At 40.7% G+C, this 24,861-nt stretch overlaps 1 protein-coding gene across 1 annotated transcript in view; it reads right to left on the reverse strand.

The window, feature by feature from the left end:
- The window catches only part of TUBGCP3 (tubulin gamma complex component 3), a 370,876-nt gene that overhangs the window by 117,670 nt on the left and 228,345 nt on the right, over window positions 1-24,861 (reverse strand). Inside the window, exons 12-14 of the mRNA XM_085622213.1 lie at window positions 9,134-9,244; window positions 7,100-7,211; window positions 2,585-2,774 (exon numbers count right to left, since the gene is read on the reverse strand). Of these exons, the coding sequence (XP_085478339.1) occupies window positions 2,585-2,774; window positions 7,100-7,211; window positions 9,134-9,244 (413 nt within the window). The remainder of the gene's footprint in view (window positions 1-2,584; window positions 2,775-7,099; window positions 7,212-9,133; window positions 9,245-24,861) is intronic.

Consider the following 24,861-nt stretch of genomic DNA (forward strand, 5'->3'; position numbering starts at 1 on the left):
ATTAACAGGCAAACACCACAGCATGGACAGGCAAAGCAGAGCAGGAAGACGTGCAGACGACGTGCTGACCAAGCAGCAGTGTGTAAAGTAGAGCGAAATTCGAATCAACCATTGGTAAGTAAAGATAAGTATTGGGCTAGCGGTAAGCTCCTTTTAAGATTATTATTATTTTTTTTAAATTGCAAGAGATTTTGCAAGCAGAGTGCTGTGCAAGCGAACCCAAAAAATGGGCCTATAAGGGGTCAGGGTGGGCACACTGAGAATGGCAGGCCAGGTTCGGGGAACCCTCAAATAGGCTCCCTAAGTTTAAGTTAAGAAACAAAGGCAAAAAATTCACTGGATTCATGAGTCTGAAATCTGACTTGTGAATCGCTGATACCAAAAACGGGAGCCGGAGACCATAGTACGAGGACTGGTATGGTCCCAAGCAGCGATTTTTGGTCTTGGGAGCAGTAGGTGTTAGAGAATAAATATACCATAAACAAAAATCAATGAAATTCACAAAAAAAAAAAAAACTAAACAAAAACCCACAAAACTGAATTATGGTTCATAGCTCAAAAACGTAAAACTACAGAAATTCACCAGTTATGGTCATCAATACATAAAATACACGGCATAACTCACACCACATAAAGTGCTCATAACATCAATTTGCCAATGTCAAGAAGCACAAAAACAAACAGCTTCCAAGAACACATGGCAGGCGCGGATAGCTATAACTCTTCAATTTCAGCGGTTTTACGTGTGAGCCAAAACTCAAACAAAATGGAATTCAAAACCAGAAGTCGTTTTGACCTCAAAAATACGAACTGACGGGGTCCTCGTCGAGACAAGGGACAGGGACAATTTGAATTAGAAACCCATGATAGAAAACAGAACTCACAGCCAAAACCGTGCTATGTATGTTGCTACGGGAATAACTAAAAAGATGCCTTTGTGATGTTTTCTAGTTCAGCATAATGTAGTCATCTAAATTTGTTTAGCAATAGGAACAGTACAATTAAGTCCTGCAACAAAAAAACACACAATAAAAAAAATCACTAAAGTGCCAAATGTAGTGATACGCAAGGTGGCACACAAGAAAACAGCTTACCCATCGGTTTTAAGGAGTTTAACAGACTATAAGGAAAACTAGCAATCAAAAATGCATATACTTGTTTTTAGGGGGATTACCTGGTATATAGTAGGCTTCCGGTCTTACTGTTTTGTGGTCATGACCAAAGGCAAAGAAGTAAGAAACACAAGTGAGATGGATTAGGGACTCTCCTTGCAAGGTTGCTCACTGAGGTCTGCTAGGAACAGATTCTTGGACCACTGCACTACCAGAGTTGTAGTACTTTTAGTATCGTTATTAAACAGGAATAGTGTAGTGAGAAATAAAAGATGAGAACTATGCTGACCTACATGGCCAACACAACCCCCTGCCTCAGTCACCTATAATCCGTTTAGTATCGGATTTACGCCTCAGCAGTCTATCATTGATTGAGAGAGAGATGTTGGACGAGGATCTTACATCCGACGAGATAACGACAGCCATTTGTCACCTGTGATCTGGACAAATACCAGGTCCCAGCGCGTTTCATGGTGAATTCTGAAATTATTTATGTCCAAACTCAGTGACCCCCCGGAGGCGGTCCTAAAGGAGGTAGTCAGAATCAGGCAGTCACCTACCGGCTTGCGCAAGGCAGATATAGTGGTACTTCTTAAGCCAAGGAAGCTCCTAGACCAGTGCTCCTTTTACCGACCTATTTCTCTCTTAAATACCAAAGTTAAAATCAAAGCCAAGGCCTTGACGGACCGCTTACTTAGGGTGGTACCTTAATTGATCCATCTTGATCAGCCTGGCTTCCTGCCCTGACATGCCATTAGGCATCAAGTTAGAAAACGGTACAATGCACTAGTGACAGACGGAGGTCCTGCTACAATACTACTAGCGAATATAGAAAAGTCATTTGATTAGTCTCTCACTGACATTGGTCTGACTTTTCCTGCAAAAACTACAGGAATGGTTTAAGGAGACTGGCACTGTACCTCCAAGAGAGGAAGGATTATCCCTCTGAAGGGCATGCTCCACCAAAAGGAGAATGATTCTGCAAATATTTGCATCTCAAAAACGTACATTATTGACAGAGCAGCTAGCTGAACGCCATGTTTGTGCCTGGTGTTTTGGTCTCATAGCGAACAAAATAAAAAAAATACAGAATCTGGAAAAACACAATTTTTCGAAACCAATCTTAAAAGAAATGGCTCTTTAATCCAGCGCTTCAAAAATAAGACATTACTAATTTTGAAAATGTATTAGAATCTAGTTTGAGCCAAAATTAAATGGATTTCAAAAAGTAATACCAAAGATTGAATTATAAATTTTACAAAAGCAATGACTGTTTATTAAAGAAAAACTTAGAACCATTCAATGTTCTAGAAAACGACAAAACAAAAATCAAATTTGTGTTTTGTTTACATCATAAAAATGTCTTACCCACAGCCCTAATTTCAATACTGGTTTAGCAGAAAAAGAAAACAAAAAGCAGTGCGATCCAGCTCTACACGTTAAAAGTAATGTACAATTTAAGGTTTCCTTACTTGAGCAAGTCCATTAAGTGCCGTATGAAATCTCCTTGACCCAAAAGTAGATACCGCCTCATGGCTTGCATGTGCTCTAACAAATTGTAGTTCTTGTTAAGAACATCCAAAAGATATTTGCTGGTCTCGAAATAGGCAGCATCAATTTTGCCTTGAAAAGCATTTTCTAAATCTGTCAACAAGTCTGCCGCTGAAAAATAAACACAAATACATATTAAGAGGCCATTTTTTGGAGCAGAAACAAATATTCATCAATTACATGTAACAGAGTTGGGATGTAACAATATTAAATTAGCAAACAAATTTGCAGTGAAACATTATTTTAGCAAGCAAGCAAATAAATAGCTAAGCCAACTTCTGAGTGACACCCCCATTCACTTTTATTACCCCCAAAAAACAGAACTGCAGTCGAACATCTCAAATCTTGTTTAACAGAAGCAGCAGTTCTAGAATATCTTCTGCAACAACATATCCGTCACGTTAGTAGCAATTCAGCAGTGGCATGTTTAGCAAAGGGGTAGGAATGCATATATTCCCAGGAAAATGGGCTAGAGGCAGTCAAACATCCCCAATGGCTTTTGGCACCCGTTTTACACATTACAGCTTCTTGGTTTAGAAACACAGGTATTAATGTGCAAATTACATGTGGAAATTCACCTTACACTCACACCACCATAGTTTAAGGTGAAGTTAGTGAAGGGATTTTTCTACATTGAAAGATCTTCATATCAAGAAAAGTAAATAGGGCAAGAAGGAGTATGAATAGAAACAAATAATATGAGGTTTTCAGATATGTTCTCCTTGTGATTTTGTGAAGTCAAAGAAGGGCTAAATTCATTACAAACCTTAACAGAAATTTGTAATCCATTATTTCCCTTCTCGTGGATCAGATCCAAAGCCTATATTCGCGACAACAGACTTAAAAGCATATTTGCAGATGCACACATTATTAAATTGTTATTGTATTTTTCAGACTAATAATATGAAAAAATGGTAGGACAAGTTTTAAGAAACCTACATTTGAATCATTGTGTCACTTTTTGGTGGTGCTGTGGAGCATCCGAAAGATGTGTGCGTACCTAGACAGACGTTTCTTCAGATTAAACATATAGACATATTTTCCTGACAAATTGTGGACTAGTTTTTAAAAGCAATGGCACAGATGTGTAACTGGAATGAAGTTTCTGCACTACATCTTGTCTATGTGACACTGGTGACGTCTGTGCATTGGACCCAGCGTGGCTATGCTTTTATTTTGTCTTAAAAGGGTTTATTGCAACATTGGATTTTTCATAATTGTGCGTACATTTAGCACGGTTTGTCATATAACAGGTGCAAAACACCTTTTTGTACCGGGCAGAGATGTGGCACCTTATGAAGTATAATTGGAATTTTGGGACTGGTGCTCGCCTAAAGGAAAATGAATGGTAGATGGGAGACCGATGATAACATGTCATGTTCAAGTGTGCAAGCTAAATGTGGTTTACACAAGGAGCTGCATCCCTTTGTGTCCCTGAAGACGCCTCCATAGAGTGATCCCTTGGGGTACAGAGCCTAGGGTACCCGTGAGAGAGGATGCCTCAGTGTATTATCGCCCTTCTTCAGTGTAGAGCTGGAGGTTGAGGTAGAGCATGTGGTAACTAGTGCCCAGGTGAAGACCAGCAATCCACACCTGGAATCATGGAGGCCGTTTCCTAATGATTCTAGACGGCTCACAAGACTGCGCAAGACAGAAATAAACGTCACTAGTAGATGAGGTGTTAATAGAGGATTTGGCAAATAATCCATGCAGACTGTTGAAGAGAGTAAGCAAAAGTATAGAACTAATAAAGAAATTACAGACATTAAGCCAGTTGTTTTTAGCCTATAGGAGAATCTGTCATCCAGAGGATGGAGAGTTTTTTCAAAGTTAGGAACTTTCACAAGTTAACATAGGTTCAAAGTAAAAAACAAAATCTTTTGTGCACTGACCTTGTAGTAGAACTTGCACATGATAATGTAGTAGTAATCTGACTCAGTTTATTTACAGACAGGGTTCCTGGATCTATTAAAAGTGATGGTAACAAAATATGAAGCAATGTTGCAAGCTTGTCCAAAGCATTTGGGAATACGAACGCACAACAAAAATATACTTCAGAACTTTAAACCATATCGGCCTTATTTTAGCTATATTTTTGGACTTAGTTAAATAGAATGATTTAATTCCAGATTATGTGGGGACAGCATTGTGTTCCTTAAGCAAAATATTTGAAATCAATTAGGTGTTTACAATAGTTACAGTTTAGTGATTTATTTGTAGACAAAGTAGAGGCAATAGGATTAACAATATATGTTCACTCACTGCCATATACAAAATAGCTCAGCATTCTAGTTAACTAAATATGGATTGATCAGGGCTACGGTTCATTTACACTTTGCTATGCTGAGACAGTGAGACATCACTACATGTGTTATCTCACAGGGTCATGAATTCAAAATTGGAAAGACTTGTATTATCTACTCAGTCCAATCTTGTCATCATTCACTCAAGCATGCTGGATTGTTGAACATCTGCTATAACATGCAAAAATCCTTTGGGCTTCGTAATTCACAAATATCTTTAACTACACTAACACAAACTCAAACTCCTACGAGGGATAAAACTTATATCCCCTAATTTGACTTTTAAATCTATTATCGAGACTGTACTATGGGAAAACTCAAAGACCAAAGCCACCTTTCTCCTTAAAAGAGACTTCCTAGACGTTTTTCACACCTTCCAGAGGAAGGGCTTCGAGTATTAAAAAAAAACATGGGACCCTTAGACCGACTTTTAAGGTTTACTTCTAGACTTGCGGAAAGGACTCAAAGGACTGCCTGCTGCTTTTACCTGCTGTGTATTCCACAAGACTACTTTGCTGAACCTGGAAGGACTGCTGTGCTGCCAGGAACCTTCCTTGAACTCTCAGAGGCCAGCCCTGCTGTTTGAGCTCAGCATCTTCACCTGAATCCAAGACTCCCAGAGTGACTCCAAGGGCTAGTTTGCTGGCCTGTCCAGAGCCAAAGGGACACAAAAAGGCTCTCACCATCTTGAACCCGCCCCTGGACCCTGCCTCGGTGAGCATTGACCCTCCCTAAGTGGTGACCCTTAGTTGTGGCGTTAATGGATCCTAGATGGACAAAATCCAAAACTGAGGACTTAAGTTTTGCGGCTAAAAACTACCATGAAAACCAGGAGGAGACCAGAACCAACCTGCTAGTCTTTCTGACCAAGATCTATCATGGGTAGGCCTCACTTCACAGCAGCTCCCGCTACGTTCTTGTCTACAGCAGAAAATCCAGTTCACCGATCCTTCGCCAAAGAGGTATCCGAGTCCCTGGAACGGACTCCCAACTCATCCCGCAGGAGATGTGAGACTTCCAAAAAAGAAACCACATCTAAACATAGAAATCTTCACCAAGCTTCATCCAGAGGCTCCCGACGACTACGCTCCTTCTTCGCACACCATCTAGAGCTGTGTTTCAGTAAACTTTACCTACTTAGAACATTTTTCTCTGAATTTCTTCGAAGTCTGAAGGTAAGCGCTGACAAGGCCCAATCCACTTCTTGTATCCATCTTGCACTCCATCACAGTCAGCAATATTTTTTTTTACTATGACCCGTTCTCGCGTGACTAGACTGCAGTTGTTGGTGCTTTTATCTTTTAGGCCCTAGTTTTTGCTAAAAACTTTCAAAATTCATAACTTCAGCGCTACTGCTTGGATTTTTGTTGTTTTGGTGTCAAATAATATATTAAGTTGCACTCTATTTTTGTAAATTGGTTTGAGATTTTTCTTGTGTTGAGGTTTCACTTTGTTGTTTGTGTGCTGCATAAATGATTTACATATTGCCTCTAAGTTAAGCTTGATTGCTTTTTATCCCAAGCTACCCACGGTGAAGCATAGGTTAATTCAGTAGTGCACTCTGACAGATTGTGGCTGATGCTTGACCAGGGCTCATACCTCAGGCAACCAACAACCCAATTTCTCACATACACCTACAGCCTAAGAGGTTTAAACATTAACTTATCTGGGTAGAAGTTGAAATACCTTTCCCACAATGTGTGGTGGATATCAGAGGTGTGAAGACCTCTAAAAGGTGAGGCAGAGCACTCTCACCTCACTGGTTCAAGTTCAGTTCTTTTAGAATGAGATGGGCGTGTTAAAGTGTGCACTGTCTGGGCCTTTTCAACCGGTCAGGCCTTTCACTGCTATGGTAAAGTTACTGCAGGACTCTACTTCAACGACCGGGATTGATTAAAGCATATAAATCTATGCAAGATGTAATGCTCGAAGAATGTACAGCATAAGGAAGGCTCAGTTTATCATTTAGTCGCTCAAAAGTACATGTGCAATATCTACATTTATGTCAATATTGTGCTATTCATCGCTGTTTCGTGAAGAAAAGAACGTAGCAGGCCAGTAATGTATTACTTTAAATGACAACCTAATTCGGTAAATTCTTGAGAAAATGTTAAACATTAGCATTTCTCCTACCATCCTTTATAGACTCTTCCGAAGATTTGGTAACAGCTATCATCTTAGCAGCATGGGTCTGATCATGACAAACCTGATGCAAGAAGTTGATGGACTTTCCAATTAGAAGTACCTGAGAGAAAGCAAAGGGTAGGGTTAACATGTTTTACTAGGAAAAACCGTTATAAATAACCCAACAATATAAAACAGTCCCCTGAACGAAACTGCTACTAACAGCCTTTTCAAATGTAATATTACTCCCCGCCTTCAACTGCGGATGACGTACTTGTTAGTTTATACCTTTGCCTTTGATTGCTCCTTATCATTTCTCTGTCTTCTAAAATCAGCCTTGAAAAAGCCCTGGCCTGCAGGCCTCTGGGCGAAACACGCGTCGGCTGTTCCCTTGTTTTCTACACTTGTCTTTAAATAAAAAGACCACTGCAAACAAAGATTCAACCCTTTGTTGTTCATTTGACATCCAATACAAGATTGGGGGATTCATTCACCCTATAAATTACAGAAACAAGAAACAAAGCACAGAACCAATCACTAACACTAATATTACATTCATTACCACAATAAATAAACTTTGGGGTTAAGCAACTTGGAACACCCTTCTTGAAACTCACTTGCGCTACTGCAGCACCTTACCTTCAGGTTGTGCACCTCTAACAAATTACTTAAACTAAATTTTTCCTTTACAGGTTAGAAATGCATCAGGCAGATAGGAACGATAAAAAAAAGCTTTCAAATATCCAATGAGGCTTGTGTGAAAATGATCCCTTTGATCTAATAAAAATTGATAGTGGGAAGGAACAGAAAGGAAGAGGAAATACACTTTGAGCCCTACCACTTAACACTTCACAGCATACTTAACACAGTTAGCATCAAAAGAAATTAGATTCTACGCAAATCGAGAGAAGACATTTTTGGTGTGCAATGCAACCAATGTTTGAAACTCTATGGAGAAAGAACTCAATTATTTTAAGCCCAAAAGTTACATTCAAGCTTGAAAACTACGAATTAAGATTTGTGGAGTTTCAAGAACAGAAATTCCATAATATCAAACACAAAAGTACGCCCACCTGACCGACTTATCTATATAAAAAAGTCAACATTAGTGGAGGAAACACTTGGGAACTCCTACAAAAGAGCAAGGTAGTGGATATTCAATAACATTTTCAATAGAGCTACTTAGGTTCAAAGCCCTCCTAAAACTATTTCTACAACAGGCAGGAGTAGCTGTGTTTCCACGGAAAGGATGAACACCACATATTTAAAGGGGTTTGTTTAGGAACTGACGTTTCTACAGGACAGAATGTACCCATAGAGAAACAAATTTGCAGAAGAGTGCAAAACTCACTGAAAACTCTCTCCGATAACTATTGCAAGACTTTTTCTGGAAAGCTACAAATATTGTAGATTCTAAAATGTAACCCTCTAAAACGCTCAATTGCAGAACAAAACAGAAATTCGAGGTCCAATGTAGACTTTTTTTTTTTTTAAATGAGCACCTGAATTATAAACGGATTGGTTTTACCAACTCCTCGATGATAAGTGAATGTGAAATTATGAGATCTCTCTTATACACTATCTCCTATTCAGCAATAATTATTATTTACTCACTCCTACTACTATAGTTTTGCATTACTTTCAAATATGGTTATTATTCCATGAGCACTTATTAAGCATGGAATTGTTACTAGTGTATTCACCCCTTGCGAATTGTAGTGTTATATTGATTGTTTAAAAGTACTTAAAATCAGCTGCCAACCCACCCAACACCTCTTAGTAGCTAAAAGAGCTCTGAAAGACATCAGTTCCCACAGATTAACAATTTCTTCTTAAAAAAATAAAAAGTTACACAGTATGAGAGTACAATCCTGGAAAACTGGAAAATGAAAGAAATCCAAATCCAAAGAAGTATTTTATTCTCTTGGCAATGCAAGTTTAACACAAATCAGAGTCTTGCTTTGTGATCCTAGTGCACATTTCCTAGTAAATAGGCAGTCGATTCTCCAAAAGATTATAGGAACTGAGAACTTTCAGACCTACCTTCCTGGACTGATCCATTGTAATGAAGGATGGAATCATTGATTTTCGCAACGTGTATTTGTCATGCCACAACCGGTCTGTTTTGACGGTAGGATCAGATGCTACAAAAAACTGAAAAGAAATTGATTATTTTACAGTGGACAGTGCAAAGCATTTGCCTTTTTAGATGTTCAGGTCAGGTGGATTTTAGCTGTTCTTAAGCGCTACGTGATGCTTCAAGTAACTACAACGCCAAGTTAAAGGAAAATGATGGTGCCAGCGAACACAGCAACTGACGTTTTCTAACCCATGTACCACTTGCTTGCATCTATAGTCATGCTTTTTCCTTTAAACTGACATGTGTGAATCTACTCCAGTAGTACTCCTAAGCATAGTTGTATCTAAGCAAGTCATAGCACATTAGGAGCAGTACAACAATAAGTACCAAAGTAGACACAATAAGTCGATATAATAAGAATAAATTAGCACAGGTTATCCGAAGTGAATGAATTTGCAAGGTTCATAGCATTCTACACGTCTCATGCATGATTTTATTCTTTGAAAATTTCCAAGTCTTGAGATATACAAAAACAGAAGCTGCCGACACACGTTTCGTCCTTTGGACGTTTTCAAGGCTAGATGTCTTGTCTGAAATATGCAGTAACAAGCAAGGGAGCCATTTCGGTGTTGCAACCCAAAAGAAATTAAAAGATCGAGCTGGCCATAAAGACAATTGTGTCTCAAGAAGGAAGTCTCCCTGTAAATTACAGGTGAGAAAGTAATACGTGTAGGAAACAGTCTACGGCCAAGACCTGTGTGGCCGGGTCAGTCACCCCAAACAGCATTAGAAAGGCCTTAGTAAGCCTTACAGTGAACGAGAGTCTGGAGACCAGGCGAGGTCAATGACTGATGTGGTCATAGCACATTAGGAGCTGGAAGAGAACAGACAATAGAATGGTGATTGGAATGGTATGGGTGTGTGTTCTTCTAATACATTATACAGTCTGTATGGTAAAGCAATGCCAGAGTGCATGAGTGTACAAGTATGCACAGGTTATCAGGCTGAAGATGAATACATCGGCAGTGATTGTGATGTGTTATGTAATAAAAAGGAGCTCTGGTCCAAGTAAACAAAAAAGATCAAGGTTGGAATATAACTGACTTATACAGCAGCCTTATCGATTGTTTTTTTCCGCTCAGGGTTTTTGATTTTCACCATTCCGACCAACAAAATAAGGTCAGGAAAATCTTTGCGATTTCACTTAACAATACGACCAAAAGGTAAGATAACTTTTATTAAAATGGAAATAGAAGCTTGACGTTTTTTGTTTGAAAAGTGATTTCTGGGAAAAATGTATCCATCAATAAATACAATGAAACCATGTTACCTTTATCATACCAATCAAGGAAGTCCAACTAACGAAATGGAGTAAGTTGATTTTATAAAAAACACATTTGCAGAGAAACAGGATGCATACCATCTATTGCTAAGATTCTGTTAGGACTGGGTGATTTTTTTCCCCTACACAAGCAAAATCTTATATAATTCAGGACTGTAGGGTTTCTGAGAGCTTGCATTGTTTTAAAAATCATGTTCATGCTTTTTCTTGTAATTTTAGTCCATCGGAAACTGGTTCAAGAACTTAATGTCTTGTGGAACCGTAAAAGTGAAATGTGCTGTTGTCGGAAGTCATTTCCTGCTAGAAAAAGCGTTTCTGCCAGTATGCAGAATTATATGGAACAGTATTCCACCCAAACAGTGTTCATGGAGATGATCAGTGAAATCTGTTTTGCGCACTATGTATAATTGTAGCGTAAATTCCTCATATTAAACCAGAAATAAATGCCCACACGCAAATCATGCTCTCTAGTTTGTGTGCATTTAAAAAAATTATTTCCTATGATTCATTGTGCTATTAGATTGGTAATGGTTTTCACTGTTGCATACCATGCCCTAAATAAGATTTTGTAATGACTTATTTTACAAAGAGCAAACTAAAAAAGCCCCTTGGAGCAAATAAGCTGAATGGCTTGCAAGTATAGGTGATTGAAAATGTTGTGCTTTAGACTTTGCTCAAAAACCTGGTCAATCCTTTGAAGAGGATTGACATGGCCGACAGCTCAAAGCAAGAGTGTTCTTGTCTGGTGCAAAATAATGACCTGTTCAGAGAACGCGAGCACCTAGATCTTTACTCTAGGAGGGTCAGCACGTAGTGCTAGGGAGAGATAAATACTGAAGAGGACTTTAGCCAGGTGCTGTAAGCTAACCAAGATCAGTCCGACGGTGAAAGACTATCTAAGGTGGCATCTGAAATATCATGGGAGGACTGGGGTTTTAAGACAGGTGGCATGCCCAACAAGTAACCAAAAGATGTTTCTCCTACTTCACATTCATGCACATATCCCATTTCTTGTGGAGAGATAAAAGCCCGCCAAAATATGAAAGAGGTCTAGTAATGGAAACCGGTATAGGAGGAAAAAAACATGGTTTAAAAATAAAAAGCCCAGGACTATGATTGGTTCATATTAGCATTTCATACATTTTGAGTTTATATTAGTCAATCACTAACAGATCCCTTAAAGTCATTCTAGACTGGTAGGGCCCTATTCAAAATCATATAGGAAACATTAATTATAATTAAGGCTCCCGGTTTTCCGTTTAAACGGATTTTTACATACAAATACAGACGGAAAAATATTTTTCCTGTGTCTGTATTTATATGTAAAAATGGAAAAATGCCAATAAATATGTTTAACTTTGTTGTAGTCTTCGAGGAGAAGACTAGTCTGCCTGAGTGCAGGCGGGGGGAGGGCTTATCTGATTTCAGCTGAGCCAATACAAAGGTCAATGTTAAGGGGCCATTAGGTTTCCTTTTGTTTAAGTATCCTGGCTTGGAGCAGAGGTGCGGCGGGATGCACTCTGTGTGGCCTCCTCTATAACTGTTGCGCTTTCAGTCCGTTGATTACATGTCCCCAGGAGATAAAGGATGAAAGGGGCAGGGAACCCCTTCCTATGTTCGATATGTAGTGCTTCACCGATCTCTGTTAGTTAACAAGTGTTTCTCTAATTCAGTTTCATTCTGCAGTGTCGCCTTCTCTCGGCCCGGTTTTTCTATGGGGGTCTCAGACCAACATATCTTCAGTGACACTGAAACAGAGGCGCAACTAGAATGAAATTTCTTTGGGGTTGGGGAGTAATTCTCCCAGCAATCAAATTAAATCGGCAGAGTGAAGATGCAGGGGCTCTAAGGGGTGAAAGTAACAACAAAGCCTCCTGAGCAAGTAAATGGTCTTTTAAAGACCTGTGAAGTACTCGGGTGCTGCTGTGCGTGTGCCAGGGAAACTGTCTCAGTCCAGACTAACAAACACGATGGGGGGGAGAGGGGGAGGGAGGAGGGTGTGTAAATCAATGCATAGGATGCGTTACATAAGACAGCGGGGCTTACAAGGCCCTCCATAGCTCACTGTCTTATATTACAAGGTTTGCAATTCATTAATAGCAAGTAACAAAATTATCTTTTTGTTAAAAGCAGTTACCTATCTGCATAAATTTATCTAAACCTATAACAACCATCGCCTTTTTAAATAAATGTGAATTAATACTAGCTACTGCGTCCTTTTTTTGCTCGCGACAAAATAAATATGGATAAATACAGAAAAAATGACCAAAAAATAAATATGGATAAATACAGACGTAAATGTTAAAAAAATAAATACCATAAAACCGGGAGCCCTAATTATAATTAGTACGTCCGATTCTATGGTATTTTTTTTTTTCAACATTTCAGTCTGCATTTATCCATATTTATTTTTGGGACAATTTAGCTGTATTGATCCATATTTATTTTGTGTATAAATGAAGTTGTGAAACTGTTTATTTCCATATTTATTTAACTGAGAGACACACTCCTACTTTGATGTCTGTTGTGATTTAGCTATTTAACTTGCCAAATATTTTGTAACAATACAGCCACTAAATATTAGCATTATACCACAAATGTATGTTAGCATGTGGCATTACTCCAAGAAATGTCATTCTGTTTTTTAATTTCTCATGCTGTCCATCTGCTCAGCTGTTGGGCTACAATTCATGAAAGACAGCACAGAGAGTCACTTAAAAGAAGCACAATTGTCTGTATTTATCCACTTTAAAAAACATAAATGCAGACAGAAAATGTTGTGATCTCTGTAGAAAGACACCCCGAGGTATTTCACAACTTGCGCATGCGCAGTACAGCGACTTTGTGTTTGCCGCATTTACTTTCCGTTCTCTGCTGATTGACCATTGCTACTGTTTTATGGCTCGATGTTTGCATATAACTCTGATGTCATACTGGCACTGAACATAGATAGCTCTTATTCACGCTTTATGACGTCCTGGGCATAACCTCATGATCATCTATGAGCTACACTTAACATTCCTCACGAATACTAATTTCGCAATAATACGTGTGCTACGTTTTTTTGCTAATGATTTGTGGCTCATTGTATGCATTTAACCCAATTTTCTGACATGACTAGAGGTCTCTACCTCTTTATTTACAGCAGTATACCACATTGACATTGAACGGCGACAGCTCTCCCTCCACATATATTTACGCTTTATGACGCCCTGGGCGTAAACTCATGGTCATTTAAAGACTAATTTCACAACAATAAATGTGTTCTCACCATGTTCCTACTAATACTTTTAACTGTGCTAACTTTTAAATCACGTCTATCATATAGACGGTTCGAATCTCCACTTGCCTATGAAAGGTGTACACCGTTATGTATCTAAAGATTTGCCATCTATAATTGCTTCTGTATTATGATTGCAGCTAGACACTGGATAAAACCATACTAACTAAGGACATACGTGTCTACCTTTCCTCCTCCCTCACTATACATAGGTATTAACCCTACTGAAGTCCAAGCGATTAACTTAGGAACTTCCCACAGATATTGGATATTATCCACTTTCACTTCACCGGAGGTCCTGAAGAAAGCCCCCCGACCCCTTTTGGGCACTCTAGGGGCTGAAACATGTCGACCGATCACTCAGACTTTTAACTGCAGCGGATACATCACCCATCCTTTCTGCAACTAACTGTTTTTTAAATATTTTTTCCCTGCGCCTAATAGAATAAAATTGAATACAGGTAGTCAGAGGAATTTTTTAACTTATCACAAACACCTGAGCACTCCTCACATTTTTTTAATCCTTTTTTTTCCCTGATCACTACTGGAACGACCAGTGGTTCACCTCCGGGTTGGAGGAAGCATGGGAAAAACCCGATGATGCTGTCACGTATCTAAACATCAAGGCGGACAACCAAGATATACCGCCCACAAACTAACTTACGTGATTGAGGGTTTTTTACCAATATCGGCAACCACTTTCCGAACCCTGGTGCCAGCAACAAGTGATCCATTCCTTTTTGATTATTAGAAAGACACCTGGAGCCAGGAGGTATTCTTAAGCCATCTTTATTCAGTCTCCAGTTCAGGTTACATCTGTCTCTACTTCCAGCCAGCCTAGTGTGGTACCAGCCCCACCAGGAGCAGCCTCCCTAGCTGCTCAGCCCATCTTCAACTGCCAACACTCATCCACTCAGACACCCAGGCATTCCATGCATCACAGGCACACCAACATTCTATGACCATCTCACGCTCTGGCTGAGCAGCTAGTGGCAGCAGTGCTGGACTACAATGTTATTCAATTAAGTAGGATATAACATTATCCCTTTTTCTTCAACGAAAACGAAACTTGCAAATGATAAAACATGAAGGAAGAACTATCAACAAGAAAAATAAATAATAGTACAAGTCCCACGGATGCAAACATAAATCAAACATCGCAGGAGCATCAAGAAGAAAAATGAATAATAGTACAAGTCCCACGGATGCAAACTTAAATCAAACATCGCAGGAGCAAGAACCATTAAAGCAAGAAAGGACGGATAAGATACATACATTTGAACAGCAATATCTCCCATCCCTCCCTAAAAAGAATTATGAAGCAAGCATAGCATTTCCTGAAATACATTTGAAGCATTTTGCATCAACCCCTGTGACGTGATGCACTACAACGAAAAAGGGTAAAAGACCCCACAAAACCAATACCCAAAAGTATAACTAAAAGTAGCTCTAAAGATAGCATACCCTACAACTACAATCCCAAGAGAAAGGGAAACAAACAAGTATATGGATCGTCACCCATAACAACTCCCGTGAAGGGATGTACATCAGTACAGTGCGCAACTATTTATGGACTAAACCATAACCCAACCCAGTGTGAGGGTTAACCTAGGTACAAACTATTTATGGACTAAACCATAACCCAACCCAGTGTGAGGGTTAACCTAGGTACTCCAAACCCCTTGTAGAGGTTACATACCCCCATGTAGGAGTAACCAAACATTAATACGAAAAGAGCTCTTGACCCCCTTGTGGAGGTTACGTACCCCAAATGGGAGTAACAAACATAACTAATCAAAGGGCTGTTACCCAAAACCTGCCCTCGTGTATGGGAAGAATGTGATGACCACCCACAGGAAAACAATCACTGTAAAATAGAAGACCCATCCTCAAACTATACACCTGTGGCATCACAACTCTTTTTCCAGTTACAATACTAACACATAAAACCAATCCGTTAACTGTAGAACAGTAGTACACTGTGCCCCTCGCCGGTGAGCGATATCTCACCAGAGTTGTGATAGGTCTGGACTTTCCCTGCAAAGGACTTCACCATCAAACTAGAACGCTCCGACATACATGAAACGGAGGACTACACTCTGAGCTTGTCCAGACGGCGACTTAATGACTTGTTACAAGACTGTATACATGAATACAAGTAAGTAGTAATACTCCACACTGTAGCCTAAATTACTTGAGCATGTTTTGTATTCCAAAAAACCAAAATACTACAAATTCCTTAACACAGACTCTAAATAGTCTTCTCAGAATACAGTCTTGCAGAGCTTCTCGTACCTCTTGTCCTTTATACTCTGAACATGCCAATGTCACAACTGGAAGCCGCCACCCGTCTCGTTAATTTACCAAACCTTACCTCCACATACGATACCAAGGCAAGGCTCAACGGGGACTATCGTAGCACTTATGCTGACCGCTTGCATAACGAAGTAACATCTGGCGTTACGAGTCTCCGACGTCTACAGGGTGCAATTTACCAAAGAGACTCGACACAATGAAGAAGAATGGATAAGTAGAAGTCGTGCAGACACCGCGTTGTCCCTGACCCTCATGCCGACTTGCAGAAAACTTTATTCAAAAGAAACGCTAACACCATGGTTGGCAGGAAGAAACTTGAGCTCGGCAACTCTCCACTAATCAGGAACCATCAAAAGGAAAAGCAACAGCGGGAGCCAGCCACAAGATGGCGGCACGCTGTTGACGTCGCTGCAGAGTGGCTCACGGTGCGTCAGTGCACACAGAACGTCCAAAAGCAGCTAGGAAGCACAACAGAAGATTCCACAATCGTCAAAGAAAGACGTCAGCGAAGAAACAGCGCGAACCCCTAGATGAAGGTAAGTGTCCACGCGCTGATTGTAGCGCGCGCCTCAGCTTTTGAATTTCAAATGAGCAGCCAAACCAACTGTAAAGCGCTGCCAGTGACAGAAAACAAATGAAAGTCTCAACTCAAAAAAACGCCGAAAATTGTACCATTGTCATTTCTCCACTGTATCTTGCCGCATATCAATAAAAGAACAGTACACCCACTCGGCACCGACAATGTCAAATGTAGCGAAGCATTGTATGTCACCACTGGGCAGTATGCACACTCTAAATTCTCCCTCAACTGTGCGGCATCTTCAACACACTGGCAATACCGAACCAGCAAAGTCGTGCCCAAGACAGCGATCACGCACCTCGCCTCTAGTGGCAAAATCAGGGCAAGACCATTGTTTCTTCTTAGCAGAGAGTTGCATCGTAGCTCTTTGGTATAAAATACTTGTCGGGAATCAGACATTGTCCATCTGTGGTACTGTTGCACAGATATCGTTGTGATACACTGTGGTCATAAGAAATACTGCAAGTGTCAATAAATCCTCCAAAGAAAATTCTCCATCCGTGCATCCACTGCACACTGTGCATTCTTACATCTTTATGATGAAAGATATTCTCCATGTGCGCAGCCATTTCACACTTTCCGTTTTTACAATTTTTAAATTGACTTTTTCTTCTTTCTGTGGCTGGAACACCATATGCGGTTGTAGTTGAACTACTCCTCCAACTCACTGTAATTCTTTAGATATGACGTGGCTGGAACACCAGATATGGCTGTAGTTTGACTACTCCTCCAACTCACTGTAATCCTTTTGTGACTTTAGCATTCCCAGGCTGTAGTGTCCTTTGGTGATGACACTTCTCTGTGGGCTGTCCGTTGATGAGAACACTGGTGGGGCTGGCGCTGGCTTTCCTGGGAATTCTTTGTTTGTAGATTGTAGTTGCTTGTAAGATCTCTTAGTTTCTCCTTTTTTCTTTGTAGTTCCTTTGTTTCAGTGGTTCACCAAGAGTCTCACGGGTTCAAGTCCGCTCGTCGCCAAAATAAATGTTGTGATCTCTGTAGAAAGACACCTGGAGCCAGGAGGTATTCTTAAGCCATCTTTATTCAGTCTCCAGTTCAGGTTACATCTGTCTCTACTTCCAGCCAGCCTAGTGTGGTACCAGCCCAACCAGGAGCAGCCTCCCTAGCTGCTCAGCCCATCTTCAACTGCCTACACTCATCCACTCAGACACCCAGGCATTCCATGCATCACAGGCACACCAACATCCTATGACCATCTCACGCTCTGGCTGAGCAGCTAGTGGCAGCAGTGCTGGACTACAATGTTATTCAATTAAGTAGGATATAACAGAAAACACATTGTTTTCTGTCTGTATCTATAAAAATCCGTAAAAACGTAAAACAGGGAGCCTTAATTACAATTAAGCATTATACCCAAGCAACTTTGTGTTCCTCTTACCAGCAAGAGACCTGAAGAACCTAGACATAAAGGATTACACAGAGGTGATTCTACAGTTGTGCTTGCGGTCAGTACAGAAAATGTTTGGAATGGTCGAATGGGTCCTTTCTAGATAAGTTCTTGTTTAAATTTCCCCGGGGACTCACCAGGCTCAAACAGCCAACTTACTTCCAATCTCTCTGTTCCCAGAAAGCTGCTCTAACCACAGGAATTATACAACATTCTTGTCTTCATCGAAGCAGCATTCACATAGAAGCTAAGCATAAAAACAATCCACATTTGGGGGTGATAAAGGGTAGGAGTAGGACACAAGTGGGTACTATTACTTGGTATCTTGATAGATCTGAACGCAGCCGGCAGAGGTTAATTGATTTGGAGATATAGCAGAGTTTGAAATCAATACAGGGAAAATCAAGCAGCTCTACCTTAATGCAAAGAAGTCATGGATGGGTAGTGGATTGAGCTACCTTTCAAGAAAGTGGGTCACTTTAAGGAGAACACGCATCTGGATACCATACAGCAAAGGCGACCTCTACGAAGCCAATCAGCCACATCTCCTCTCCAATGAAATAGTTAATTGAATAGATGGAAGAATAGCTACGTGGAGAGGCTAGAACAAATACTTACTGTCAATATAAAAATAATTTTCTAAGTTTTACATTATGAAGCTTTTCCACTCAAGATAGCAGGCAAGATTTTGGAGATATGGAAGAAACCGATGGATAAATGGAGATTAAAGCTTTAAGATATTTTAAACTACAGAGCGATGCAGTTGTGTACTTTTGGTCAATAGACAACAGTGTAATATTGCAGACTAGACCCGGGGGGAGTTAGGAAAACGCATGCCATATATAAATATATAAAAAGCATAAGGAGAAAGGGCCCTTTGGGATATAATTCAGGAGCAAAGGAAAGGGTTTGTCTCCGCTTTTTTCTACAATCCGCACAGTCGTATCAACCAAACACTATCAAAAATGTGAGGTCTGGGGGTTTGTAGGGTAGTTCCTATATTCCTGATAGGCCCTGCGCATTGGAATAATATACACTATATCTTTGACATAGGACTGAGGTCAGTATGTCTCTATCGAGTACATTGAACTTAATTACTTGTGTGTGCCAGCTAACTCAGGGGGTCACTAGAAACTTCTCAAATAAACAAGAAGGAATTCGTTTCTGACAACAACATAAACATGACAACTTTGTTTCCCTTAGAATCGGAACAATCCCAGAATCGTGGAAACAATAGATAACCGTTTCACTCAGTCAATCGTGCATTCTTCGTTTCTACAGAGTTACACAGAAATAGATAGACGGGCGTGTTAATAAAAAGGGTTTATTGAACAGTCTTATTTCTCATGCAAGAGATATGAACTGCTACAATCGTAAGACAGAATGAAAGTAAAATATGTACAGCGTTAGCAGTGAGATAAAATAATACTGCAATAGCATAATGTGTAGCTATGACAGATATTCATAAAATACATACATAAATAACACAGGTTAAAATGCGAATACTCATCTGATGCTTCTAGCTAGTTCTACCCCAGTGTACCTAACCTAAGTGTAGTACGAGGTAAAGAAGTAGGTGCTGTTTGTCTATAGTCCAGTTTAGCTATAGTTGCCGAAATTTGCCAAAAGTCCCTCTAGGTTCTAGTTTGCTCCATACCTTAGAATGAGTGAGGTTGGAATCTCTTTCCGAGTCTCGATCTCTAACACCCCGCAAGGGGAGTCAAGCACTGGAGCTGGATTCTCTGCGAAGAGGATGACAGCGTCTGGTCAGTGCGCCAGGCGGGGACTTGACTTCCTTCCGAACTTGCTGTGGCGAGCCGAATCGTGCAAGTATGCAGCCGAACCGTGGTTTGCCATGGTAAGTGAAGGTATATTTATACCTTGAAGGTGTTTAGGAATGCCAGTATTGACGTATAAGTCAGGCAGAAGAACGTCATGTATGAACCCCTAAGGAATAGATGTTCATGCAGAATAAATGAGTTCTTGGAGAAATCAATATCCAAGCAAGGGGAAGTCCTAAAGGCTTAAGAGTCTGGTTTTCCAAGTCGTTGTGACGTAGATGAACAGATGTAGGTGGCCATGCCTGTATTTGGTTAGCATGGATAATGCCTAAATAAGGGTAGGATTTCTATGCCTAAATATGGGCAATCGAATTGTACCTATATAAGGACATAAATCGGGAAACCTGTATACAGTATCTAAATCGACACAACAGGTTCAACACTGAAGAGTTGGCAATCTTTAGTAATGAAGTAACCATGGAAGAACAGTTAAGTCTCAGAATGCAGTTTGGGGTTGAGTCTGGATGTACAGTGCACCACAGTTATTACAGGTACAATAATTATGATAAAGTCCAGCATGCGTTGCACGTTTTTTCCAAAGGCACAACACTTTATAAATATTTCTATATATAAACATATGAATACTAAAAACTATTAGAAACACATAATGCACATGTAAATAAAGCAGTAATACAGTGACAATATAGTAATTCACCAGGGCGCTGAATGAATACACTGTATGCTGTTCGACGTCACTAAACTATTGCAAATACTGGAACACAAAAGCAATACATCAGTTACTATACAGTAGTTGGATGGTTCATGTCTGTAATTGATATTTGATCGTGCATGTCATATTTTAAAGAGAAGAGTCACAATCCTCCCACATAAACGTACGCACTTTATACTGAGTTTGCCAGTCTATGCTGTTTGTGAATCAAGTGTTCGAGAACATTAAAAGAAAGAACTGTATTTGGGAAAGGATAAAATGACCATTAAGTAACTCAGCAAAAGAAATGCATCGTCTTTTGGAGTTCGGAGAGCGATATTGTGCCTGGGAAGATGACATGATCTCACACTGTAAGGCTAGAGGGGGTTAGTCCCTATAAAGGTTGCTATCCCAGGACCTGGGGATCCTATCAAATCTAGGATCGGCCCACTCCACTCTTTTACGGGGGGGGGGGGGGGGTGTCTTTTGCAATGAAGGGGGCAGACCCTGTAGACACACACATGGTGTCAGAGTCCAACAGGACAAACAGGCACAGATTGGGAGCATAACTGCAAATATGGTAAACAGCATCAGAGAAAGAGGATCAATTTCAATGGCACCAATTATTTTAAATGTAGATCAAAAGTTCATGTAGCCCAATTAAACAATATCCAGCTGTAAGTAAAGAATATTTGAAGAGTAGTGGTTTGGAACATTTTGCCAGAGTTTTGTAATACTTTTGGGAGATCTGTAAAAAAGACTGCGATGGTAAATCAAAGTAAACCGGGTAGCATTAACAATGTGGTTCTTTGTGAGACAATCCATGAGTGGGATGTGTCTGTGAAAAAAGACCCCAATGAAGATTTTGTTGTTCGTGGTTCAAAAGTGACTTTTGACTAAGGGCCTGATTACGATCTTGGGTTACTCCATCACAAACGTGATGGATATTGTAGGAAGGTAGGATCTGACTGCATGGTTACCCCCATTTTTTTCTCCTGGAGTTTTGCTGGTTTTTGACTAGTCTGACTGGGATCCTGCTATCCCAGACCACAGCCCATCTGCTTTCTCCCTTAAACTGATATGCATATACTTTAGGTACACTCCAGATTGGAATCTGGGGTAGCCTTATCAGTCCCTAGTATAGGGTACACCAGGAACCTAGGGCATAGGTTCCCCAGAGGCCTCCCGGGGGCTGAAGCACGTATTGTGCCACCCCTGAGAGGCCAATTTAACTGGCACCACAGGTCTGCTACTGCAGCCTGTGTAAGGAGGTGCATGCACCCCTTAGATATAGGTTCCCTATATCTCTTCTAAATCACTACACACATAAACCTATCAGTCACCCCTCTGGCAGGCCTTAACAATCCTGAAGGCAGGGTGATGGGTTTTGTGTGAGAGGGTACTCCTGCGTGAGTAGGGCCCCTCTGCAGCCTTCGGAACCTATTTTCCAGGGTGGTCTGTGATGCAGCCAACCATATATATTTAAGTGCGTTATAACCTCGCGTTAAATGCTAACTTTAAAACGGCTGCTTAGAAACATATCGTGTTTGGTGTCAAACACCTTGGAATCATACCTCCCCGCTAGTAACTTGCGGGGGAGGTATGATTCCACCCTCCTAGAGGGACTTATGTGAAACACCGGTATACCCGGTACCAGCTTTCTCGACCTGGGCATCACAACATGGATGCTGCCAGCCACAGACACAAGTCTGCCCTCCTGCTGCTGAGCCAAGCTCGAGCAGAGGAAGGCTTGACATTAGGTTTCCTGTAACAGAGGTGTGACCACCTCCCAGACAGGCTTTAGTGTTTTGGGGCTGGGTGGGTGCACTCCAAGTTTGCCAGAAAGTCTGCACAGGGGGCACATTTGGTGTCCCCATGCATAGTCCAGCTCAATCCAGTTGCAAGAGCCATTTGCTCATGCTCTGGTGCAAAACTGGACAAAGGACATGGGTGTAGCCACCCCTCTGTCCTTAAGGGTAGGCAGGACACGATCATCCCATTGCTTTTGCTTCGTGCACACTTAAGCCACTTGTGCACAAGTACTCTGGCATAAAATAGAGATGTTGGACAGCTGTGTAATAGTTCTAGTGTTATTTGGGAGGGTGGTGTTTGGTTGCTAAGTTTACTATTAATACATCTCAAAAATGTTTAATTCCGCTTTTAAATGGGAGTAATGTGAATTCAAGCAAAGCTAAACCCAGACTGGTACAGTTCAGTTCTAAATTCTTGAAGCATCATTTTGAAGTGAAGCCTGTTCCAGAACACAAATTAAAAGGCAGATTTGTTTCTCTCAAGTAGCGGGGTTGGCATGATGATCCAGAAGATTTTCAGCATGATGCACAATGTTAGAGCTCTTTTTATAAAAGGAAGATTGCAAAGGTATTACTCCTAACAAAGGGGCGCAGTTATGCTCTAAAGAGATTGAGGAGTTTTTAAAACTGAAACTTCAACTATAGGAGAACTTCTCTTTACCATCCAGAAATGAACTGAGTAGTGGAAAGAAAATCTCTCTCATGTGAAATGAAAGTATTCAGTTAGCAAAATGCAATAGTATGAGTTGGAGAAAAGAAATACTTAGCTTCTTCGGTGCTCATGACGAGCCCAGCTCGTCATTAAGCACAGTGGAGCTGTGCTCATGACGAGCTGGGCTCGTCATGACGGTCGCGGCCCGCCCACGCGCGATTGATTCTCCCGCACAGGCGGGGAATCAATCAGTGGGCGGGGTCGTCATGAGCACAGCTCCACTGAGCCTCATGACTAGCTGGGCTCGTCATGAGCACAGCGTCGCCGGCCTCCACCACCCCCGCACCGCGGGGATTTACCCCCGCGGCGAAGGTGTTAAAGCATGGGTATAGAGAATAACACCACACTGGTCCATCCGAAGATCTCCCTTTGATCTGTTTAGTGGAAGAGTACCCAACACAGTCTTATAACCATGTTAGCTGTGATGGAACAAAAGAAAATGTGATCAAAATCCACACGTGTGGAGAACGAGAAAGAAAGTAAGAGAATATTATGAGAAAACACAGTTTGATTAGATATAGTTTGTTGGGTGGAATAAAATCAGAGTGGTGATGCCATTGTTGAAGTTTATACAGGTAATTCTCTATGCTCAAAACATACACTGTCAATGCAAACAGTTGAAGGGAGGATCAGGTCTATTAAGACAAAGATGGAAATGTGTGGATATTGAGTTGGGTACCTAAGTGCATATAGGTTGATCGATGTGTTATAAAAGTGAAACCCAATTCTATGGAAGAAAGGATAAACAGCTGTAATTTGCAAAAAGTGAATTTCAAAAGACCTACTTTTTTTATAACAATATGTAGGAAGCTGGCTCTGTATATACTATACCAAAGTGAGGTATGGTGCACACAGAGTTCAGTGGAACCCCAAAGGTATGCAGCGGTAAAAGTAGATAGCCCCTTACTCTCTATTTGTGGTAGGGTGGTCGAGCAGTAAGGCTTTATCAGAGGACAGTGTTAAGCATTTGTTGTACACATTCAATCAGCAAATGAATTCACACACGACTGAACTTCAGACGAATTGTTTTTGCATAGAAATATTCTTTTAGATATTTTATTTTTCTAGTACCAAGCAAGTCTGGCACAGCTACGTGATAAATACTTTGCAGTAAATAAACAGTTGTAACACAGTTTGGATGGTAATTGTATAAGCACTTTGTTTTGATGTACAGTACTGTTCATGAGAAATGCAATGCTTTGGAAATACAGTACATATACTTTGAATAGGCTTTTTAGCAAAATAACCAGTACATTACTTTCAGATTACTTTTCTTACACAGAGTAGTGTACCCAGATACTACACTGGGACATCTCCTGTAAACAGGTAAGTAAAAGCGTTTTTGTTATTTAGTACAGTTGTAAAAGGCTTTCTTAGATTTTCCAACTCTACACTTAGAAACTTTTCATAGAAAAAAAGTCAATGTTATCCTATAGAGGAAAATAGTGCTATTGGTTCTAAGGTTAGTACTTTGTTGTGGGAGTTGGTATTCTGGGGTCAGACCAAGGGGTCCCCCAGGGTCAAGGATGCTATCCAACGGGGAATAGGGGGCCTCTGCTTGGTGGCTGCTGGCGAGCCGGCCACTGGGTTGAGGGAGCAAAGCTCCTGGACGTAAACTCAGGGCAAATGAGGGTATAGGCCAGCACAAAAGATTAACCCTCAGCACCACTGGGGCGCCCAGGTGCAGAGTACTGTTTGGCGTTGGGTGCCCTGCAACTTTCAATGGGGAGTTTCCAGTTTGCAAACACACTGCAG

Source organism: Triturus cristatus, chromosome 8, assembly GCF_964204655.1.
Source record: "Triturus cristatus chromosome 8, aTriCri1.1, whole genome shotgun sequence".
Lineage (NCBI taxonomy): Eukaryota > Metazoa > Chordata > Amphibia > Caudata > Salamandridae > Triturus > Triturus cristatus.